Here is a 24,975-nt window from a genome sequence, read left to right on the forward strand (position 1 = left end):
TGTGTGTGTGTGTGTGTGTGTGTGTGTGTGTGTGTGTGTGTGTGTGTGTGTGTGTGTGTGTGTGTGTGTGTGTGTGTGTGTGTGTGTGTGTGTGTGTGTGTGTGTGTGTGTGTGTGTGTGTGTGTGTGTGTGTGTGTGTGTGTGTGTGTGTGTGTGTGTGTGTGTGTGTGTGTGTGTGTGTGTGTGTGTGTGTGTGTGTTCGATCGGCTTACCCTCAGAGATAAACCCCACCAGTCCCTGATCTAGGACCTGCTATCTGAACCTATTCAAACACTTCCACTCCTTCCTCTGACGCTGGGGTGCTGCACTTTGATCAGATTAAGCTTTCAGAGTTATATTTGATTTATTTTTTGTTATTAATGATTACATTTTTTTTTTAAACATAGAACAGTTGACTATAAGGAGCTAAAGCAGGTTAGAAACACAGCAAGTGATTTATTTTTTTTGTTGCACTTTTCTGTGAATTTAGTAGCCAAATCGATAGCTGCCAAATTCTTGTTGTTAAATCCTAACCTGCCTAGATGTCCAAAACGTACACTTGTGTGTCCCTAGGGTCCCTCAGTCAGGGTGTTAACATGTAGAAGAGGGAGGGGCTTCTCCTCCCTTGCTCTGAGATACAGCGCCATCACACGAGCATGCTAACAGCTCATTATACATACTGTTAAATGCTCTGTTAACTTCATGGTGATACTAGAGAAATGAACCCGTTTCCAGCCGTGCTACTGGGGGGAAAGAGGCAGGTTTTTCTCTTGGTGTGAGTGGGGAGCGGCAGATCGAAAAACCCAGGGAGGTTACAGAAGATTTTAACACAATAGACTTTAAACGCAGCCTGCTTTGAAGGTCCGGTGTGTGGGGGTAGAGCCAGGTGTTTCATGGTGTGTGTTGCCAGGGGTCTGATAGACTAGGTCCAGAGCTTCCACGTTATGTGGGGGAATATATTTTAAATAATAAAAAAACAAAACTATTTTAGTCTTTTCTGAAGGGACAGCGGACCATAACTTCACAGTTATGTTAAAGCACTGTAGAACTTTGTTATGAAACTTGATGACTTTGTGGCCGTTAGAAGGGTTTTGATTTATCCCACCAGAACGTATGAAATCTTTTTGCGGTTCAAGCGTCATAACAGAGTCTGTGCGCTCGGCTCGGTCCCGGATAAAATCGAAGGTCTGGTATGAGCTTTCTCTACATTCCGTTATAAAGCATGTGATTGTATGTTTTCTTTGACAGTTAAACATTTATTCCAGTGTGTGTGTGTGTGCGTGTACGCTTGTGTGTGTGATGTAATGAATGAGCTGATATTGATGAAGGGTGCCTCTCCTCGGAGATGTATGGTACAGTATGCAATCCCAGCTCTCACTCAATGATAATCAAACGATTTTGCTGTGTGACGATGGAAATCGTTCCTAACTTCAGGGTTTGTGCGCTTGTGCGAGTGAATGTGTTTGTGTGGGCGTGTGTGTGTTTGTTGTATGACAGGAACTGACTACAGATGGGGTGCTTTCCTCTGCACACAATAAGCCAGCTTTACTAAGTACTTGATCCATCAAGCTGCAAAGATGGTACATTTTGACGTTTTAAAAAAAATGGTACAGAACATTTCTTAGGGCAAAATGTACCCAATAAACTAAGAACACATTATTTGGTTAAAAAAACAAAACGGATGTTAGTTTTGAACACAGCTGGCGGCTGGGATGGGTAGAGCTCCTCAGCAAAGCTGGTTCCTTCTTTGTGCTAATGTGAAACCGTCCCCCATCGTTGTAGTCTTGATCTGTAGCATGTTCAGGTAGCACTAGTACTGTAGCATCCTATAGCCTCCTCCTCTTCGTAAAGCTTGTTGATGTCATGTCTCAGTTACAGTCCGTAGTGTCAATGGGTGCGCAAACTGTTACTACTATAGCACATTTATTTCGTATTTGCATCAGGCCTCCTTCAGTAGACAAACATTTAGGTGGCGCAGCGTATGTTTCGGAGAGATGTGGGATAGGCTTGACGTGTTATTGAGCTCACCCTTGTCTTCTAAGAAGGTAACAGAAAAAACGGTGCCTACGTCCAGTGGAGCCACGAGGGGTAGAGCGCTGGTTTGTCCTTGCTTCCTTTTTGTTTCGTTTCATTTGAGCCACCGTGCCACATTAGACTTCCTCCATTCATGTAACGCAGTAAACAGAGTCGATGTGACCCTCAAACATGCAGGCCTAAAGGATATATACATAAAGACACACTATGGTCCACTCGGATAGTTTGCCATCTCCGTTCTCCACGAAATATCTTCAAAAAATGAGCTGATGCAGTTTAGCCAATTGTTTGCAAGTGTTTTGATCGAACAGGAAAATTTGCACTGTTGTAGATATTTGATAGTGTGTGTGACGTATGCAAGAGGAAATAGGCCATCTTCAATAGCCATAATGTCCATTATCGCCCACCTCATTAAACTTCGTGGAGTCCTCCCTCTAAAAAGAAATTGCACCATATATTTGATTTCACATTTAGTTTTATGACATTTTTAAACTGAGGCACAGTACAGTGTATGTAAATCAGGAAGTTTGTATATAGAGAATTAATGATTGTAACTGTATGATTGTCTGTAGGGCATTATACTGAAACACATTGCTTACCTCAAGACTTGAGACAAATCTCTCTTTTCTCTCTCCTGACGTTTGTTTGGCCTCTCAGTCAGACTCTTTTTTTTTTTACGTTTCCTTGTACCTAGGCCTTCTCTCATACCATTTGGACATGTTATATATTGTATAATCTACTCCTGAAGAACTATGTTATCGCAAACTAACACAAAAGCTGGTAAATGTTATGTGTAATCTATTTAAAGACACATTTATAGACACTATATAGGCCCACACGCGCTCATCTGCAGATGATAAAATCTTTTTTTAAATGATCTATAATTGGCTGATGTTTGAAATAAAGCTGGGTTTCTTGTGGCTTCAGTGATAGTACAGTATACATTTTGCTGTGTTTAAGTGTTTGATGTCCGGAAAACACTCAGAAACAATCCAGTGGGTACAGCTACAGTCACAAACAAATAAATATATGATTGTAAAGATATACGTTTGATTAGGAGTCATAATACAGTGTATGCTTTGACCTTGGTATATATTCAGTATCCAAACAAGGCCTGATTTATCCTCTCATATTACCAAAACTTATATTTTTAGCGGTTCTAATAGATCATATTCTTATGCGTTGATTATCGTTTCAAATCTCCTCAGTTGTGAAACCAGAACCAAGAGAAAAAAGAAAACGGGTTCTTGCAGGATGTCGGATGCTCTGAGAGGTGTGGTGTGAAGTTCAGCCGCTCGGCAAATACAATCACTTCTCTAAATATCCTGCGCTTTATATGAAGGTGTTTTACTGTTGCCGTCGTCGTCATGTCCCTCAGAGCATTTTATGACTGTACCTTGATTGTAGAAGCCCTATTTTATACTGAGAGTTATTTCAGAATACAGTATGTGCTGTTTTACATTAAATGTATCGTATGGAGAAAGCTAAATAAATGCTGTTAAAAAACTAAAATATTTTCTCTGAGCCTTCTGTGACTTCTTATTGAATTTAATGAATAATTATACTGGCATGTACTGTCCATCAACTCCACATTACATACACATTTGTATAGATAAATACATAGTTGTTTCCCTTACAGATCAATGTACTTTGCCATGTTGTGACAGCATGGTTTCATAGCCAATTACATTTCTCAAAGAGAAGATGTAATACATTTCGTTTTCCTAGATCTCCTGAAGCTTTCTCACCACCACTGTCATGTCTATGGCTGCAACTTAAAGTTATTGAAACTATCAATCTCTGATGATTACTCTTCCATTAAATGATTCAATGTGTTTATTAATTGTTGTGATTCAAGTGTAAAAAAGGCATAACAATTCCTGAGAGCTCAGTTACGTAGAGGACAAAAAGAAAAGAAGCAAATCCTAAAGAGGCCCTGTTATTGTTTTGGGGGTCTTCCCTGTCCTGTAGTGTGTTATATAGGTTTGTGTGCATGTAAAATGGCCCGCAAAGACTAAAATCCCTGTGTTCCCTCCAGAGGGATTTCAGTAATAGTGCAACGACTGTAAACAGCTCACTCAGAAATCATTCTGTAAAATTATAGTTTGAATTGAGACACAACAATGGTTTATAGTGGGTCTCTAGCTTTTCTGGAATTCAACCACTAGAGAGCACCCTTTTATACATTTGCAACTAAAAGGACCAAATCTCTAAGAGAACATGCAAGTCCACAGGTGCTACGTGTTAACAGGGTGCTTTATGTATCATTGCACTATAAAATGGCTACACTAAATCTACACTAAAAAAACGAATCCTGTTCAGTGGCAGGCATTAAAGTTTTATTTACGATCCTTAGGACACTTCCAACTCTTTTCCTGTGCTTCAGCTTTCAAGGCAGTGTGAGTCAAACGCTGTGAAATTTGAACCTAATCCTTATTTGGTTGTTTAGTTTCAAGTGAATCTCATACGATTCTCTGCTGCTTCGTCATTAGGGGCGGAGAACCAGTGCTGGCTAGCTGTGTAAAGTCTCAGCCACAGTCCAAGGCCCTTCTGCCTGCTCTTCGTCTTTCATCAGGGAAACAAATCAAAACTCAATAACACGTAATTGAAGCATGATTTAGCAGAAATTATAATACATTTTCCTCCATTGTTTTACCACAATACAGGGCCACTGTAGTGAAATGTTGAGATATTAGCAACCAATCATAGAGAGGGGCATTTTGGTCATGGGTCAATGAATTTGGGATGCCTCCAAAGGCATCTCAGTGCTGCTGCATGCTTCAACATCTGTGCCTAATCAGAGCCGTGGCTCCGGTCCAATGCTGCCAGATGACTGGGCTGTGGCGGACTTGCTGAATCACAGCACACAGGATGGAAACATATTTCAGCCAACCCTTTTTTTATATCACTTATCTGTGTCGAAACCACACTTCCATAAGCGATTTTTTATATCTGCTCATAGTTTATGGTCTGTGCTTGTGTTGGCGTTCTTTGATGTGGTTTCAGGTGAGATTAAAGGACAAATACAAGACACAAATATGTGCCCATAATAGGAAACTAATGTGATACACAGACATCGGTTATGTGTCAGATGTCCTGCTGGGGTGTTTAGATGTCCACATGCTCAGAGTGAGGAGAAAAGAGCAGGATGGACTTTTCAAATCTGTTTCCATTCGTACCTAGTGAGCCTGCTGGAATACATGCAATGCATTTCTTACTCTCTCTCTCCCTCGCACACTTCCCTCCCCCAACTCTCCTCCTCTCCCACTCTGATGTCATTGTTTCCTGCTCAGTAGATGCTGACTACACTCCTCTCCAGGGTGTGTGCACAGACCCCTAAACCTAATGCTCTGCCTGCCATATAGGCATTCACAGACGCAAATAAAAGTGATGTCAAATCCATTAAAACTCCAGTCAGTAGAGTCTGCTGGTTTCTGTTGTCTGTCAGTGCAATTATGTGTACGGGCTGAGTGTTTGCCAGTGGGAACAGTTGCTCTATGCAAGTTAACGGAACATTATCCTGCTTGTTGCAAGAAAGTTACTACCATTCACTATTTATTGTGCTAAATTTCCATTATCCTTATGTGAATATCCTAATGAGTGACTTGAAAAAGCTCTGTATTATGCTAAAGATTCTGATTTTAAAGGGGCCCTATAGAACCCAGTCTGCTCTGATTGGTTAACTCTGTTGTGATTAGTCAACCACCGATGGCGCATTTCCACTACAGCGCGGTTTAAGCGTGCCATGCCCGGACATCAGTTTTTGGGTCATTCTAGAATTGGAGGACATTTCATGTCCCCATATAATAAATCTAATAATCCATGCCCTAAAAGCTAAAACATGCACTTGTTGTGTTAAACATACTTGTCTTGAGACAATATGTATATGAAGTTGTAGAAAAAGTGGTTTCAAAATATTATGATAATATTATCAAATAGCTCTCGAACATCCCCTAAAATGGCATTTTTCTCTTGTCCCCGCTCCTTGGTGACCAACTTGCATGTCAAATATAACATTTAAAATCGGGATTTTATTTACTTTTTTTGATATTATTCTATTGATATATGTCTCTTGTAATGGTAAAATCAATTTATTAAATCATAAACATATTTTAAATAACAGTAATTTTGCACAGTCGGTGTGTCCTTCAACATGCGTTCAATCCTGTTACCCAAACCTTTTTAGATTGGCAGAGGAAGTGAAACAACTGTAAGTCAGATGACACAGTGGAAAGGACATCAGCAAGCCATGTGCTAGTGCCATGGGTAGACCAAAACTAAGTCTCCTCTTTTATTTTTCATATTTTTACAATCTTTTCAGTCTTAAAAGAGTGTGGCACTCTGACCCACTCAACCCTGTTACTCATATTATCAGAATAAAGCATATTAATTTCAAAGTTATCTTTCTTGCATTAGATATACAAGTTTGTCCTTACCTTGAAAGTAGCATTACATGCTACATCTAGCAATAATTCCTGAGGTTAAAGCTCAAATTAGCATTGATTTTCAACCCTGTTACTTTCAACCCTGTTACTATAATTAGAGTAACAGGGGTAATTTTTCATTGGAAAATATACATTTGATGCCTTAGCTTGGCAAATCCCTTTTTTTGATGGTTTATTATCTGTTTTTCCTAAATACATAAAAAATAAATGATAAAATAAAAGGTTATTTTTTCAAAAATGTTGGTGTCTAAATTGTCCTCCAATTCTGGAATGACCCTTTTGGTTGCGTTTCCACTAGGTGTAGTTCCGGCTAGCGGGTACCTTTTCACAGTTTCTGGCTCCAAAATCGAGGTTCTTTCCGGGCCAACAACCGGGCTGAGTATGCTAAACTAGTGAAATAATCGCTGGCATCACATCACAAAGTGGATCACATCACTCCTGTTCTGAAGTCTTTACACTGGCTTCCTGTTTGTCAAAGAATAGATTTCAAAATACTGCTGCTGGTTTATAAAGCACTGAATGGTTTAGGCCCAAAATACATTTCTGACCTCCTGCTAAACTATGAACCATCCAGATCTCTCAGGTCTTCAGGGACTGGTCAGCTTTCTGTCCCCAGAGTCAGAACTAAACATGGTAAAGCAGCGTTCAGTTATTATGCTCCAAATATCTGGAACAAACTCCCAGAAACCTGCAGGTCCGCTGCAACTCTGACTACTTTTAAATCCAGGCTGAAGACTTTTCTTTTTGTCGCTGCTTTTATTTGAACTATTCATATCTTAAACTGCACTGTAACTTTTATCCATGTACTTTTTCTTGTAATGTTTAATTGAACTATTTATATTTTAGACTGCACTGTAACTTTTATCCATGTATTTTTTTCTTAATGTTTATTTGATTAGCTTTTCTTATTTAATGCTTAATGTCTTTCATTTTTTTTTTTTTTTGTAAAGCACTTTGAATTGCCTTGCGTTGAAAAGTGCTCTATAAATAAACTTGCCTTGCCTTGCCTTGCCTTGCCTTGGCAACTACAACGAAATGAACATATTTTACCGTGATTTAATTGTAATACACGTTTCAAAATGATGCCGAAGTAACAACATACTGATACCGGTTAGTAAAAACCATGAATTAATGCTTTGACAAGTCTGCAGACAGACGGCAGGCGAAAAACCTTTTAAAATGCGTGTTTTCTGAATGGAGAGCTAACGTTGTATATGCTCCGACCGTCACTCACAACAACGGCCTATACAGACATAAATAAACCAGTGACTGTATTCACCATGACACAGGCAGTCTGTGGTTTGTACTTGTTTAACTTTTGTCTAGTTTCTGAACAGATATGAGGAGCTGTGAGCTCTGAGGGCTTTTTTGGTTTTGTGTTTCATTGAAGATGACGTCACGGCTCCGCCTACACTGCGTTACTATAGTTACTACCCCAGTTCCTAAACTGTAATGGAAACGCAGCATAAAGTGAACTTGGCCTAACTATACCGTACTAAGCCGTGCGAGGCCCTGCTGTGGAAATGCGCCATTAGAGATGTCCATCGTGCCCATAGCATCATCATGTGCAATGTGTTGGAGCGCTAGCCAATAATAGCGTGAGTGTTGTCACTCTGTTAGAAGTAAACAATTGAGGTGTTTCAGGCAGTGGGGGAGTTTGTGGGAGAGAAACACTACACTACACACTAAAGGTAAAAAAAAAAAAAAAGAATCATGGGGCCTCTTTAAAAACAAATACAGGAGCTATCATGTAAGAAAGAACAGAATGTTGCTATTTGTTTCCTAATATATTATTGATTTATTTTACAAATACCATTATTTAAGATTTGTTTTTAGTTTTTTTTCACTAAAAACGCTTTTCTTTGCCATACATATTCCGCTACAGTATGTTCAAGTGGCATTTAAGAAGTGTTAAGCAAATTGTTGATTGTTATCTGGAATATATCATGAATATCAACTGTTTTCGGCAGGAAATGCTTGACATTACATTTTTATATCATTACATGCCAGATGCAAAGGGTGGGAAGTGGGAAGTGTTGTCATGTACGTTAATGTGAGGCCTCAAATGCTCATCTGTGTAATTATCCATCTGTGGTGTCATTTCTGAAACATTATGCTTGCGCTTCTTGGAAAAAAGGACTTCCCCACTTACTCTCGTCTGAACAGTAATCACCATGTGAGTGACATCAAAGGTCAGGAGTTATCTCTGTGTCCTGGTGTGATATTTGTGTATGTAACTGCAGCTCACACACAACCATTGTTGTTTAAAATGGTCTAAAAAGTAATCGGAGTCTTTAACGAAAGCAAAATTGTTGTAAAAATGTAAATACTTAAGTTAAGTACGAGTCCATTACAATTCCACACTCGTCCATCTGGTAAGACACAAATTATTTACTATCAAAGCTGCTCTGGTTTTCTTATACTCCATTCTTCATGAGTAAATCATTTAAGAGATTCACATGTTGTTTTCCATGCTTTCATTTGACTTTTATTACTGAAGGCAGACACCGGCCTTGCAGATTTCTGTCTGTATTGTGAAATAGCTTGGATGAAAAAAAAGGAAAAGTGTTTTCCAGCTCCCTCCCCACTGTGTGAGACTGTATCCTTGCCAGATAAAAAGGCCTCAGCTTGACCTTACTCTAGTCTGAATTATCTGCTGCATTCTTCAGAGCCTTAGTCATATCCAACACAGATATCATTGCATGTTAAATCAAATCCTCCTGGACCAATTCTGTCTGTCTGTTCTATCTTCAACATCTGAGAGTGTATATAAACTGAATGTTTTTTACCAGGTGTGTTTGCTATTGTGTGTCTGTCTTGTGTCAGAGTTACATTCCTGTGCAGTGTTTTCATTTGCACTTCTTTACTCAAACATCAGGCATGTCTGGATAATAAGCCTTCTCTCATGGAGCGAGTGCAGGTGACAATGGTCATTGCATTTTGTAGGAATGTGTGCAAAAGTGGAGTAACACCTTTTTACACAGACATTATTTTAGACCCCTTACTTAATTCTACATGATGTAAAAATATGTCATTACTGTCTAATATCTTCACTTAGATTTGTATTTCCCCATTGAGAATACACTGCTCTAGGAAAGACTATTTCATGTACCCTGACTCTGGATAAATGTGCTACACATCCATCATTTAAAGGCCCCTCCAAATGGTGGACAGAGGAGGAGGAGGATGGGGGGGACGGCAAAGAAAACACTAAAATCTTAAAAGGCTATTATTCTGTCATCTGCTCAAACAATTCCCCCGTCCTGTGTGAAGGATCATTAGTGTGAGGAAAGAAAGACAGACACGAGACGGTTAGTGAAGATCCCTTCCCAACCAAAACAAGCCTCGGACTGCAAAATAATTGATGTTCTGTTTTCATTTTCTTTGAATTCCTCCCTCTGATGATTAGCAGTGTTTGGTTTTGTTAACACACACACACACACACACACACACACACACACACACACACACACACACACACACACACACACACAATCCATGTCCTCCTCCCCTTTTTCTCCCCTTTCTCCTCCTCCTCCTCCTGGTGTGGAATTCTAAGTCGTAGCAGTCGCTCGTCTCTCCTGCTGCTCTGCTCTGTGTGAGTCTGCAGGGTTAAAGCTCTCCGTGAGGAATTCAACAGGAGCTGCAGATGGAAAGAAAGATCTGACTTCTTTCTTCAACCCAGGAGGTGCAAGCCCTGTAGTCTGAGGCCTCACCTGCCCTCCCTCATCCTCCCCCCGCCATCTCCTGTCTGATCCCTGCACCTGTTCTGACTCGTCGTCAGCCAGGTGAGGGGGGATCCTCTGGCCTTGCGCTGTTTTTGCAGCTGACCGTAGCTGTGGGGCAATTAGGAAACCAGTCCATTCATTTGACTGGATTGCTGCTTTGCTCTGTATCTCTCTTTCTTTCTCTCTCGCTCTCTCTCTCTCTCTCTCTCTCTCTCTCTCTCTCTCTCTGTATAACCCACCTCCCTGCATATCCCTACCCCCCTCCCACTCCATCTCAGTCTAGCCCAGTCTGGTTGACATTGTGTCTGTGTGAGGAGCTGCAGAAGTTTCCCTGCTGGAGTAAAAAGTGTGGATCACATTGCAAAGGACACAGGAGAAGGAAAGGTTGAGAAGGATTTCTTCTGCTGGACGAGGTTGGATTGAGGCGACTGAGATTGAATCGAAAAAAACTCCAAACCAAAGGATTGTGCATTTGGAAGAGCAGCAGGTATGAAAAGCCAGACTGTGCTTGTGTCTGTGGCTCTGCTGGCCCTGTGCTGCCTGCTGATCCCCAGAGGAGGGGAGAGTGCTGGGGGGATCGTTTCTCTGCGGCAGGCTGAAGCAGAGAAACAGGCTGGGGATCAGCTGCAAGATGAGCCCCTGGAAGACCCAGAGAGTGAGAAAGTACTCGCAGAGGACCCTCACCCACTGGGGAGCAGCAAAAGGGGAAAGAGAGACACAGAGGAGGCTGCACAGGCAGGTGAGTGAACACAATTCAGATTTTAAGTAAAGTAAAAGACACATTTGTTGCACAGTCAAGACATCAAAGCTGATCAGGTATGGTCTGACCTCCAAGATGATAGGGAAGAGAAAACACACACACACACACACACACACACACACACACACACACACACACACACACACACACACACACACACACACACACACACACACACACACACACACACACACACACACACACACACACACACACACACACACACACACACACACACACACACACACACACACACACACAGAGTCTGACAGCTTTACAGGCATGAGAAAGTACAGATACTAACCTGTTACTCCTCCACAGCAGAGAATACAACTGATTGTGTGTGTCCTACATTCCAGACAGGGAAGAATACACTGACTTGCGGTCAGATATGACACAGACGGACCTTTTCCACTGCCACAGCATACTGCCTGTATGATTAATACTGACCACAGTGCATATCCACTCTGGTCAGACTGATAGGAAGACTGTTGCACAATTGCAAACAGTCAGCTCAAACCGTTGAGCACCGTTTAATGAGTCTCACTTATGAGGTGATGCTGAGGTGATAGTGATGTCTTTATTGAACATCTGGACATATTAAAACTGAAGTCTGGTTTATGGAGTCCAGCTAATGGAAAGATAGAGCAGTGTTTTCCATGAAAGGGCCTCACAATTTCAGACAACCTCAGGAGGAAATACTGATGAACCTGAAGCAGCCACTAAAATAAATACGCTGTCTGGATTTTCCCTGGCAGCGCTGTGTTTTGCCAATGCAGGAAAGAAACCATTGCATAATTCAAGTCTGACATAAATGAAACAGTGTTACTTTACCTTTTATTTCAGTCCTTAATGTTATAGGGCTTTTATGGATTCATCTCTTGGCATTATAAGATATTTAGTAATACCAGCTGAAGAGGCTTAATTGTTTTGGGGAAAAAGACAATTGTTTATGCATTTATTGTGCTTTGTGCTTATTTTGATCATGGCCAAAAGATTAAATTAATTTGGGAAAACCGCTCTTCTTCTGTTAACCTCATCTTTCTAGGTATTTCTGGCAGGGTGAGGAGAGAGCCAGAAGAAGGTAAAAAGAAGAAGAAGGACAAGAAGAAGAAAAAAGAGCCGAAGGACCCCAACGCCACCAAAAAGCCCAAGACTGACAAGAAGGGAAAGAAGAAGGACAGGAAAACAACAACGACGACGACGACAACAACAACAACAACAACAACTGAACCACCCACCACAACAGGTGGGGACAGAACAGAGCAGAAAGCCAAGTTTGTACTTGAATGATTTGTACTTTATGGATGTTGTTGACCTTGTGTTTGTCTGCTGCCTTCAGTGATCCCGACTGAACCGCCCACTGAACCGTACACTGACTACGTCTATCCTGATGTTGGTGAGTGACACAAACTAATTGGGTAGGAAATATAGGTACATTCTATAATTATAAATCTATTTATAAAAAATCTATCTATAGACCAATCTCACTTTTTAGTTCATGTGTCCGCTGGGGATAAATAATAGACTATTTTATCAAATTTTAGATCTACAAAATGTGTAGCATTTTTGATATTTCATTTGGATTTACCCATGACTGCAACATCCTCCTCTTAATATTTTATAATATAATACTGGGTTGGTACAACTCTTCCCACAATTATTGAACATTTTAAAGGGGTACTCCACAGATTTAACATCAAAGTCAGGTTTCAGGGCTTAAAGCCTCCATTATCTCCCTTAAAGGAAAACAATATCCATAAAAAAAACACAAGATTAGTGCTATTTAGCCAGAAAGCCAGTTGTGAAAGGTTCATTCATTCCAAAAGACAAACCTATAACATATTATAGTCCAGCTATGTTAAGTTTGCTTCCAATAGCAAATGCTGTATCATGTTTTCTAAGAAAGCAGTTAATAAGCATAACCTAAAAAGTGTTGTTGTTGCACTGTTGGTGGAGCCTGGGACCTAAGATTGTAATCGTCATAACTACACTGTAGCTATGTACGTATGACTAATAAAAGCCTTGAACCTTGAACTTGAACAATATTTCAGTTTGGACACCTGAGACTAGCTTTACATCTGTTTTTCTGCCAGACAATGAATACTGGAAACCAGAAGATGACTACTGGGATGCCGATCCCACACCAGCCGGGCCTGAGCCTGAAGCTCCAGAAACAGATCTTCCTTATGATGACTATAATCTGGAGGAGGAAGACCTAGCTGCTCCAGTGACAGATCTTCCGTATGATGACTATAATCTGGAGGAGGAAGACCTGGCTGCTCCAGTGACAGATCTTCCATACGATGACTATAAGCCAGAGGAGGAAGACCTGGCTGCTCCAGTGACAGACGTCTACGATGACTACTGGAAACCCAAGGAGGAAGAGCCATCCACTCGGGCGCCTAATGCTTACGATGACTACTGGACCCCAGACGATAAAGAACCATACGTTCCTGTGACTGATAATTACGACACCTATTGGAAAGAGGACCCGACGCCCCCCACCCCAGAGGTGGATGGGAAGACTGATGACTCCGACTACTATGACAACAATTGTGAGTCTTTCTTTGATTTAAGATATTTGTGGAGTGACAGTTTGACACCAAGGGGCAACATCTAGGGAAGTGTGGCATTTATGGAAGTGTTGTTAACCTGCATTCTGTTCAATGACCAGCAGGGGGCAAAAGGGAAGTCTATAGAAGTCTATGAGAAAAATACTCTATTGGGACTTGATTTATTACCTCAGAAAACATTCTCTCATTGATTTTATGGTCTCGACTGCTAGTTTCAAGATAGAGCAGAGTATGCTTTAGGGCTTGTCTAACTTATGAATGACAGGTTGCTTTTCTTGGGTGTAGTCGTGTTATGGTCTTACCCTCTAACCCTTTCACAGCAATGTGTACTTATGTATGTACTTTGCTCCAACATCTTGACACCAATGGGTGACATCCATCTATGGTGACATCCAATGATTGGGACGACTTCTTATATGCAGCCTATGTTTATCACACGCATGAATACAATGAGGTACAATTAGAATTATCCTATGGAAACGTAATTGTTGTGCCGATCTTTTGGACTCAATGTTTTTTATTTATTCAAAGAGGACAAATGTAAGAAATTCATTTAACTTTTTAGTTATACTGCAAATAGTTGTAGAACAAAATTTCCAATTGCTTGTATTACTCATCAGCAGCTTCCAGTTAGATTCCTTCATGCACCACAATGCCTCATCCCTGTTTCGTTTACTGTGTTACTACAGTCACAGCCAACATGGATCGTTGTGTTCTTGTTTTTAAACCAGGTCCACATGACGCCACCTGTAACCTATTAGAAGAAGACCACAAGGTTTCTAAACGGCTTCATTTGATCTGTTCTGTGAATGATCAGTTCGTAATGAATCACAGCTGTAGATTTTAAGTTTTGGTGACCCACTCACTGTCACATTTTGTAAAGGTTTAAAATTGTTCACTTGTATTTTGGAATATCAAAAAAACAATGTATTTGAAACAATATTTGGACCAAAAAACACTTGCATTATGTAATGATTCTTCAATTGTTAGGTTTTATTTGACTGTGACAACATTCACTAGGTCAGGGGTTCCCAAGCTTTTTTCCCAAGAGCTCCCCCAAATGACTCATGTTGGAAGTTGCCTTTTTCCACAGGCTCAGATGTAAGAAACAGTCCTTTGTGTGGTCGGTGACACTCATCTGGAGCGGACATATGTGCTCATTACTCTGTATTCCCAGCATACTATACCTATGCTCTCACAACATTTCCACCGATTCACTCACACTTGCACATCCTGCATTTTCTATCACGTTCTCCTGTTTCTCAGTCTGATCGGACACTTATATAATCCCTCTGTTTAGCTAATTTTCATTACGTTTTTTATTTCTTCTGCAGATGAGGTGCCGGAGAATCTTCCATTCCCTGATGGTAAAGAGGTCAGCCCTGAAATCGAAGTAGAAATTATACCAGGTAACTTCTGTCACTCAAACATGCTTAAAATTCGAGAAATTGAGATATCTCTGTAGACTTTGTGATGCAGACAAAATGTAATTCCATCTGTGCCTTTATGCTGGCAGCAGATGAGAAATCCTGTGCAATTCAACACATGGGAATAACATAACAGTGAGTCTGTGAGCTAACCTACCCTACTTTTCAAACAGGAGTGGGTAGATTTGCTTGGTTCCAAAGAATCAACAAAATGTTCCTTAGTTTTGATGTGGAGTTTAAAAAAAAAAAAGAGCCTTGTCATCAGATCACCACTTTGTTATAATTCCTGTAAATGTAAATTAAAGATTTAACAACTTAATTACATCGTAGGCATCACAGTGGCATCCAAATAGAGAACAGTTGTTGTGGGTGAATAAATCAGGGCTGGACTAACCTGTAAAACTTTATGAAAGCACGTCATCTTATAAAGTATCACTTAATAGCGTTGTCTGAACGAGTTGTCTGACTTTATGTTTGTTTTATCTACGCAGAGGAGCCCACAGCCACTCCTCCCGATGAGGGGACATGGTATGATGATTACGACGAATACGGAAATAGTATGTACACACACACACACACACACACACACACACACACACACACACACACACACACACACACACACACACACACACACACACACACACACACACACACACACACACACACACACACACAAACACACACACACACAGAAACATATCCAAACTGTTTTATATTAGATCCATTAGTTAAGCTGCAGTGACTCTTCCTGCCAACCAAGCAGAGAGCAAGGAGAGCAAAGCGATAAATAACAGTCAGGTCATAACTTTCCAGACTTTTAAATGATCTTTTGTGACATTTGTACTGCATTTGGTTCCTAATAGCTTATAAAAACACAGACAGACTTGCATACACACTGCTGTACAGGGCACAAGTGTATATATAGGTATTTCTATAAAATGATCCTTAATTCTCCACAGGCAGGAAAGGAGCAGAGACTGATGACAAATGGATGGAGAAGGAGAGAGAAAGAGCAGCAAAAGAAAGAGCAAGGGAAGAGAAAGGTAAGATACTACTCTCTTATAGATAACACATTTTTCACAATCTTGTCCGAAAACACAGATATTGGAGTTGCCAAATCAAAGAACATGGCCTGTGACCTCAGTGCAAAAGTACTAACAGATAACAGAAGGTGTTGCCTCATTTAGATCAAATGTCTGTTTTAAGAAAACAGCAGATGTGACTTTCTACCATGTTAATGTCAGCAAGCCTTTGGTACTTGCTTTAACTTGTGAACAAAAGTTCAACCCTTCCATAACAAAATGGAGATTATTCAAAGTTATTTCAGAAGACTCTTGTGAGTTGCACTGAAGCACTGAAGGGAGTGAGAGGGGAGGTAAACTGACACTGATCTGAATGCAGTAGATTAGTGTGAGTGATAAAGAAAAAGGCAACCAGGGAGAATTAGCAGGCAGACAATGTTGCAATGTAGAGACTTAAAGTGTCAGCTCTTTTTCGCCACGTGTCTGCTGTGTGTAGCGGGGTTAGCTGGTGGTTAAGGAGAGCCTGGAGACGAGGATATATAACTCCACCAAGACCGGTGTCAATAGGTCACTTCCTGTGTGGATGGTTCACTGCTATCTGGGTTTAAGGTGAAAAGCATTTTGGCTTAAAAAAGATCAGACGTTTTTGGGGCTTGAAACAATGATCTGTAACAAAGAACAGCAGATGTGTTCCTGCATCTATACACATCAGTGTGTGAATGGGTTTGTCCACTTGTGTGTGCATGGTAGGTGAGTTAACGTACAGCTGTCAGTAAGACTTCTGGCTGCCATACTACCAGCAATAAACTTTATTATGTCAGTTCAGTGTGTACAAATCTGACTTAAGATAATGCTGGATGGGATTCAGCAGTGTTTCTCTTTAGTAGGGTCAGGATGTTCTGAGTTTGATCAGCACTTGGAAGAGAGATCATAACATCTGGTTTTTTTTTTACTACACTTTTTTTTGGCATTTCCATTTGAAAAGAATTAACATGAGTTCCTAGATCATTTCTGGGAAGAGAGAGAGAACATATTCAGCCAAGACAATTTGATTTGCAGTAAGACCTTTTTTTTCTGATTTCTGCCAGAGAGAGCGGAGAAGCTGAAGGAGGCCGAGGAGCGGGCCAGGAACAGACCGCGCGTCTTCAAAGAGCCAAAGAGTACGTTTGTTCAGATCTGGAAGGCATTGCTTAAGCTTCTGCTGATAACATTAACATATCATTAACATTTGTATTGGCAGAGTGCCCTCCCCTGGGGATGGAGTCCCACAGGGTCGAGTCGGACCAGCTCACAGCCTCCTCCATGTCTCAGTATATCTTTGCACCTCAGAGGGCGCGACTCAACATGCAGGTAAACCATCAGAGGGGGCTACTGTGGTGTGAACGCTTTCAGGCAGCTATCACTTACATAATGCCAGGCTTTAATATAAACACCAGCTACCTGAGGAGCCATGTCGGAAAATATAAATTACGGCTGAGTCTGTTACATCCATTATCTTCTATGAGTGTCTATGGCCATAATCTATAGTCTGAATAACCTTTTTAGCAGCTAAATTATTGGATCAGCTGATGAATTATTGCAGTTTTTTTAGTCATCAGTGCATCTGTGAGGTATGAATTAAATATAATTGCATGTCAGTGCGCGATAAATTAATATTTGGGCTCCAAATGTGACCAAGTCAAAGCACCCTGCAGCATGTGTTGTGGTCTCTGTGGTTCCCAGGGCTCAGATGATGAAGACAACATGAGAGGAGGAGCGTGGTGTGCAAACCAGGAGGATAAGATCCACTGGTTTGAGATTGATGCTCGCAGAGAGACGGAGTTCACAGGAGTCATAACCCAAGGACGAGACTCCATGAACGCGTAAGACACAAACACACAGACTAGGTATTTTCTATTTCTGAATTGAACATGTTGCTAACACATTGCCTCATTCCAGGAGTGACTACGTGTTGTCCTACTTCCTGGCTTTCAGCAATGACAGCAGAGAGTGGACCACCATCCATGATGGGTACACTGACTGGGTTAGTTCACCTTAATGTACTATATGGCCCCTCCTTTTGGCATTATAGCTGATTTGCCTTCTCTTTTCCTGACTCACCTTTCTCCCTCTCCCCAAGTTGTTTTTTGGAAACAGTGATAAAGACACTCCGGTGATGAATCAGCTGGCAGAGCCTGTGCTGGCTCGCTACATCAGAATCATCCCTCAGAGCTGGAACGGCTCCCTCTGCATGAGGCTGGAGGTCCTCGGCTGCCCACGGCCCGGTGAGCCTCCAACACTTTAAAAACAATCTTCACAAGCAAATTGTAAATCAGTATATATACATAGGAGCACATTCTCACCCTGTGTTACCGATAATTATTCAAGACGTTGTTTCATACATACCCAAACGGTGAATGAAGAATCAAACACAGTACAAAGTCTTGGTGAATTAAAGTAAATGAGGGCAGCATTTGAAGACATTAACATTGTATCCTTTCACAAACTCTCATACAACTCGTGCAGCATAATCCAAGTCTCATTTAACCAGTCGTATATTCACTTCTTCACAAACACATGCATTTTCACTATAACGTTTCTATTCTATAAAAACACATCTGCATAAAAAGTATCCAAACAAGTGTGGATGAGTCCAAACTTGTTTAAATAGGAAGGTTTTATGCAAATAGGCAAGAGGTAATAAGCCTACAGCTGGTTAAATGAGACTTGGGTTATATTACAGAAGTTGTGTGAGAGTTTGTGATTGGATGTTTCCATAAATGTTTGCAGCCCCTATGCAATTAAATTCATCTAGAGTTTTCCGATTGTTCATTTAACTAGGAGCGATGTGAGAAAAACTAAGTTTTCTTCACATATTCAATGTAACAAAGGGTGAGTAATTGATACACAAATTGACCTTTTCTGGATGAAGTAATCCTTTTGACACACTTATTAATGCACGCACACTATAAATACGCACGATACAAAATGAAGGATGCATTTTATTTTGGTCTTGTTCCACAGATCCAGTGGATGCTCAGTACAGGCAGAATGAAGTGACTCCAGTGGATTACCTAAAGTTCAGACATCACAGCTACTCAGAGATGGTTGAAGTGAGTGTCCTCGACACGGCCCCCTGCACATCTGCTGGCTCATTGAATTCCACAGGAAATACCTCAGTTATTTCCCCAAAGACGAAAAACTAAATAATTTCCTTGAACATTTTAATCCACTTTAATATGAACTGATATTAAACCCTCACCCTAACCCCACAGTGTTCTCATTCCTTCTCTGCTTATTATTACAGCTGCCAGAGGCCAACATACGATACGATACACGATACGATATTACTTTATTTGTCAGATCAAGTCTGAAATTTGACTTGCGTCACAGCAGCTCCATGTCCAACATCAACAGACAAGTATCCAGACACAAATTCATGAAACACAAACAACAAACATTTAACATAACAGCACAATCAGTGAGAGAAAAGCTGCTCAAAGAGCCTTCAGCGTGCATTTGATCTGGGATGTAGCTCTGTATTTACTGAGAGGATTGACTGATGCACAAAGGATGCTTCAGTCTGACTTTATTGAATCGTGGGACCCTGTATCTCCGATTAGATGGTAGCAGTTCATATTCACTGTTCAGAACATGGTTTGGGTCGGAGATTATGTTGTTGGACAGCCTCACTAGGTTGTTATGATGAGTCATAGAGTCTCTGACAGGGTTGACCAACAATCTTTGAGCAGATTTTTTACCATGACCTTTCCAAGGCAATGCTTATCATGAACAGCGCCCACACTTTTCCCAACCGTCATGAGTACTTTGTTGATTTTTAGGAGGATTTTTACATGTAAATGATGTATAATACTTTGCATACTGACTGTTACCATCGTCCCACGTGTTCAGGTCATGAAGTCTGTGAATTCAGAGTGTCCCAACATCACCAGCGTCTACAGCCTGGGCCGCAGCTCCAAGGGACTCGATATCATGGCCATCATCATCTCCGGCAACCCCACAGAGCACGAAATAGGTGGGCATGTGTTCATATGACTAGGGATGCAAGATATACTGTATAATATCAGATAAAAGATCAGCTGATTTTCTAAGGCCAAATAGCTTTGATTCACTTAACCAGCTTGTGTCTATAGAGTAAGTTGGTTTGCAAACTGCCGATTAATTATCTACACTGACTGTAGATAGAGACAGAGAGCCAAACATGTGGTCGCACGTGTTGACGTTTCTCAAATGTTCAGACAAAGTAACCATGATTGCAATTTTCTTTTTTTATGTATTAAAAAATTACTTTTTTGTATTATGTGTTTGTAGTTTTAATACATATGATGACAAACCCTAAATTAGATTTGGTTAGGTCAAACTATGGAATATGAAATTGTCGTTCTAATCTAAATCTACAGCCCTTGCCCTTCTACCTTCTGATGATCATAAACTACAGGTCTTGAACTTCTTTTAAAAAAACTGGAAATGTTTGGGTATCTACTGGATCGGCCACATAAGCAAGTAATAATCAGTTGTTGGCACTGGCAGGATAACATCCATATTCTGCATCCCTATGATGATGAATCTTTTTTTGCTGTTAAATGCTGTTTGGTTGAACAACTGGGGCTCAATGGCACCACCAATGATTCCTATAAATCCAGATAAACACCAGGTGGAAGTCAGCAGATTACGGTTTACGGGACCAACAACTACATTCTTCTCCCATTGTCTCCACAGGTGAGCCAGAGCTGCGCTTCACGGCCGGTCTTCACGGAAACGAGGCAGTGGGCCGGGAGATGCTGCTGCTCCTCATGCAGTACCTGTGCAAAGAGTACAAAGACAGAAACCCCAGAGTGCAGCGTCTGGTGGAGGGAATACGCATCCACCTGGTGCCCTCGCTCAACCCTGACGGACACATGGAAGCTTTTGAAGCGGTCGGTGGTTATCATTGTTTAACATCATGTGTTTTTACTTTTCTGGCAAACAAAAGAGAGGCACAAACAGGAAATGCCAGAGAGTCATGTTCGTGGTCTTGGGTGACTTGGTTTCATGTGGCCCGTTTCTCCTCTGCAGGGATCAGAGCTGAGTGGATGGACCACGGGACATTTCACTGATGACGGCTTTGACATCTTCCAGAACTTCCCCGAACTTAATAGTATCCTGTGGGATGCTGATGATAAGGGCCTTGTGCCAAAACTCACTCCCAATCACCACGTGCCCATACCCGACAACTACGAGACCAACAGCTCGGTATGGGACCCTGTTTGTGTCTTACAACCAGCTTATTATAAAATCTGAGGACAAAAGACCTCCAGTTTAGGGTTGTTGTTTTATCACCACCAAATGCACTTCTTGTAACCTCTCCTCATATTTTTTTAATTGCCGGTGGATGTAAAATATACTTGTATATACCTCAAAAAGGTGGTTGAGGTTTACTCTTTAAGCTAAACACAGTGTCTACTCTGCTTACATCGGTCTTCTTGTCTTTATTCCAGTTTGCTGTGGAAACCAAAGCGGTAATCTCCTGGATGAATAGCTATCCATTTGTGTTAGGTGCAAACTTCCAGGGTGGGGAGTCAATTGTAGCCTACCCTTATGACAGCTTACGTCTCAACAAGCCTGCAGAGAGCCAGAAACCCCACAGCCGCAAGAAGAGACAGTATGGCTTTTCCTCACCCTTAACCAATGCGTTCTGACGTTGTCTTTCCTTCTTTGCACACATTTATGTCCTAAACTCTTTATTTGTCAAGCTATCTCCTGCATATAACTCTTCATGAACATCTCACATTCACCATAAAGTTAAATAGTTCAACTAGAGTCATTTCTTACAGGTATGCAGAGGAAAGTTTTGATGGGACAGAGTGGGGAAGGGGCTACCACACAGAGCCGGAGGAAGACTGGGGATCAAGAGGACATTCAGAGCCAGAAGAAGAGGAGGAGAGGGAATACGACCACAACCAAGGTTACGAACATGGCTACGATCAAAACCAAGGATATGACCGTGGGCATGAACACAACCAGGGATACGACCGTGGGCATGAACACAACCAGGGATACGACCGTGGATACGACCGAAACCAAGGATACGAACATGGCTACGACCAAAACCAAGGTTACGACCGAAACCAAGGATACGAACATGGCTACGACCAAAACCAAGGTTACGAACAAAACCAAGGTTATGAGAGAAGAGAGGAGGAAGAGGATGATCGAGGAAGAGGTGCCGGTAACCAGTACGGGGAGCCTGAAGATGAGCCTCGGATGATCCCAGACGAGTCCCTCTTCAGGTGGCTGGCTGTCTCCTACGCCTCCACTCACCTGACCATGACGCACAACTACCAGGGCTCCTGCCACGGAGACAACGCCGCGGGGACGCACGGCATCGTCAACCGGGCCACATGGAAGCCAATCAAAGGAAGTAAGTAAATGCCAGCAGTAGAGGAGGAAATACTCAGTTTGTTTTACCAAAATTAAAGTAGCAATGACAGTGTAGACAAATCAATTGAAAGTCCTGTATTCAAAATATGTAAATATATACATATTATATTATTGGATCATAACTATTGCATTATATGTATGCATTACTTTATCTTTCGAAGTTGGTAAAGAGGGATCTCATCTTTTAGAATTTAGCTTGGGATTATCTGACCTACAGTATATACCTGATAAATTATGTTGATTATATTTTGTATTTTTAATGTGAATCTGCTTAAAAGTAACTCATAAAATGTGTTGGAGTAATAAGTACAATATTTGCCTCTGATTTGTAGTGAAGTAGAAATGTAAGTAGCAGCAAATTAAGTTTAATACAATTTTGGAATACTCTACTTACTACTAAGTAAATGTAAGAGGTCAGTAGGTTTATCCAATGTTTTAGCTATCTCCATGCATTTTTAACACACCCTGCTGGACAACATGTGCTGTGCAGGATCTGGTTTTCAGTTTGTGTGTGTGTTCACCTCTCTAGGTATGAATGATTTCAGCTACCTGCACACCAATTGCTTTGAGCTTTCTATATTCCTGGGATGTGATAAGTTCCCTCATCAGAATGAGTTGGTGTATGAGTGGGAGAAGAACAGAGAAGCAATGCTCATCTTCATGGAGCAGGTCAGTCACACACTCTCACACCATCGTACTGACTTCCTGAATTAAGATTGTCCTCAACTAAAAGGTGTATGGTTTCCTTGACAGATCAACTTTATATTTGCATTACATCTCTGTGTAATGTTTGTATATTGACCCATTGGTGATTGTTGATTATTGTACACTCTTGTAAAATAAAATGACAAAAAACAAACAGGTATTTAGAAAATATTCAATCATGGCAACATCAGAAGTAGTGATCTCACCCCCTTTAAAATACTCTCCTTCTCAATCTAGGTGCACCGTGGTATCCGAGGCATTGTGAAGGATCAGCGGGGGAACCCCATTTCGAACGCCACTGTGTCTGTAGAGGGAGTAAACCATGATGTCACGACAGGTATCCTGAAAGACTTCCTCTTCTTGCATCTCTCTGCATACGATTTAACTGAGGTTCTTAAAACAAAATGGCTCTCTTTGTTATTGTAGCCCAAACAGGGGATTACTGGCGGCTGCTCAACCCGGGGGAGTACCGCGTGACGGCTCGAGCTGAGGGATACTCCCCTGTGACTAAACTCTGTGTGGTGGGGTATCAGTCAGTGGCAACCGCCTGCAGCTTCAACCTGGCCAAGTCCAACTGGGACCGCATCAAACAGGTAAGGCACTACCATCATACAAGTCATGTGTATTGTTTTTACTTTTAAGAACCATAATTCACAGCATAAACAAACAACTAACTTACTATCAAGGAAAACTGAAATGCAATGGTATGTTCATCAGACTGCAGTAGCTCAGTCTGTAAGGACTTGGCTTGGAGTGTTGACTGGTACTTTGGGAGCTGCCAGTTCACCTCCTAGGTGTTGCCGAGTTGCCTTTGAGCAAGGCACCTGACCCCCACACTTCTCCCCAGGCGCTGTATAATGTGAAATGATTAAAGGATTTGAATTGAATACTTTATTCCCGTTTCTAATACAAAAATGACCAAAATAAATGCTTACATTATCTCAAAGTCAGCATCAAGTTAGTATCTCACTCTCACTAAAGCCAATCTCAAAGTCGTTTTAAATGTTTTCAAGACTGTTAGTCCAAAGCTTATTTTGGACTTGCATGGGTTACAAATGTGTAGCTTTATGTGACTCACACTAAACAACTTCCACACCAATGACATGTTTGCTTGTGTGCTGCTGTGTGTAAAACCAGTACATGTCTACCTTAAATCCTTATTAAGAAAGTGTATTTCTTATTTCTCTGCAGATCATGGCCCTCAATGGCAACAAGCCCATTCGACTCAGCTATGGCAACAACAAAGTGCAGTCACCGGCAGTTGGGAGTGGCAACAGACGTTTTGTAAACAGCAACAATGGAGTTACAGCGAACTCGGGAGTCATCACCGAGCAGCAGAAGAGGCTCAGGATAGCTCGCATCCGTCGCCTTCGTCAACAGAGATTACTGAAGTTAAGACCAACGACGACGTTACCCCCGACAACAACCACAATTCCCACAACGCCAGAAACAACCACTTTCTGGTACGACTCCTGGACCGTAGGGGAGGGACAGTCCTCCACGCTTGGCGGATTCACAGACTCCATCCTGGACTATAACTATGAATACAAGATCGATGACTATTAATCTTACACGCACAATTCAGTAAATATGCATCTTTCCTCCCCTTCAAGTAGTTCTAATTGCCATGTTGTACTTTGAGCAGGCTGATGAGGAATCCTGTCTTTGTGACAGACAAGCAATGGGAAGGCACAGAATATTAACTAGTAATTGACTTGTATAAAGATAGTGTATCTATAACAGAACGCCTCTTCACAGATATTGTTATAACATTTCCGTTTTCAGTTCATACTGCATTGTTCTAACACAGTCTGTTTGCTTCATGAAAAGATGTTTATTGTAGATGCACATTAAAAAAGTCGTTTTTTTTACTTCA

General features: G+C 41.2%; 1 protein-coding gene across 1 annotated transcript; it reads left to right on the forward strand.

Annotated features, from left to right (window-relative positions):
* Nucleotides 1-10,025: 10,025 nt before the first annotated feature.
* aebp1b (AE binding protein 1b) lies at nucleotides 10,026-24,970 on the forward strand. Its single transcript, XM_034091165.2, has 22 exons — nucleotides 10,026-10,925; nucleotides 11,995-12,195; nucleotides 12,289-12,345; nucleotides 13,043-13,504; nucleotides 14,857-14,931; nucleotides 15,441-15,506; nucleotides 15,912-15,995; nucleotides 17,063-17,134; nucleotides 17,215-17,324; nucleotides 17,697-17,836; nucleotides 17,913-17,997; nucleotides 18,094-18,238; nucleotides 18,978-19,066; nucleotides 19,866-19,989; nucleotides 20,694-20,890; nucleotides 21,030-21,206; nucleotides 21,452-21,615; nucleotides 21,788-22,374; nucleotides 22,924-23,063; nucleotides 23,337-23,436; nucleotides 23,526-23,692; nucleotides 24,291-24,970. The coding sequence occupies exons 1-22, from the start codon at nucleotides 10,676-10,678 to the stop codon at nucleotides 24,663-24,665; spliced, it is 3,867 nt and encodes a 1,288-aa protein (XP_033947056.1). The 5' UTR covers nucleotides 10,026-10,675; the 3' UTR covers nucleotides 24,666-24,970.
* Nucleotides 24,971-24,975: the final 5 nt, after the last annotated feature.

Source organism: Pseudochaenichthys georgianus, chromosome 9 (assembly GCF_902827115.2).
Source record: "Pseudochaenichthys georgianus chromosome 9, fPseGeo1.2, whole genome shotgun sequence".
Taxonomy (NCBI): Eukaryota; Metazoa; Chordata; class Actinopteri; order Perciformes; family Channichthyidae; genus Pseudochaenichthys; species Pseudochaenichthys georgianus.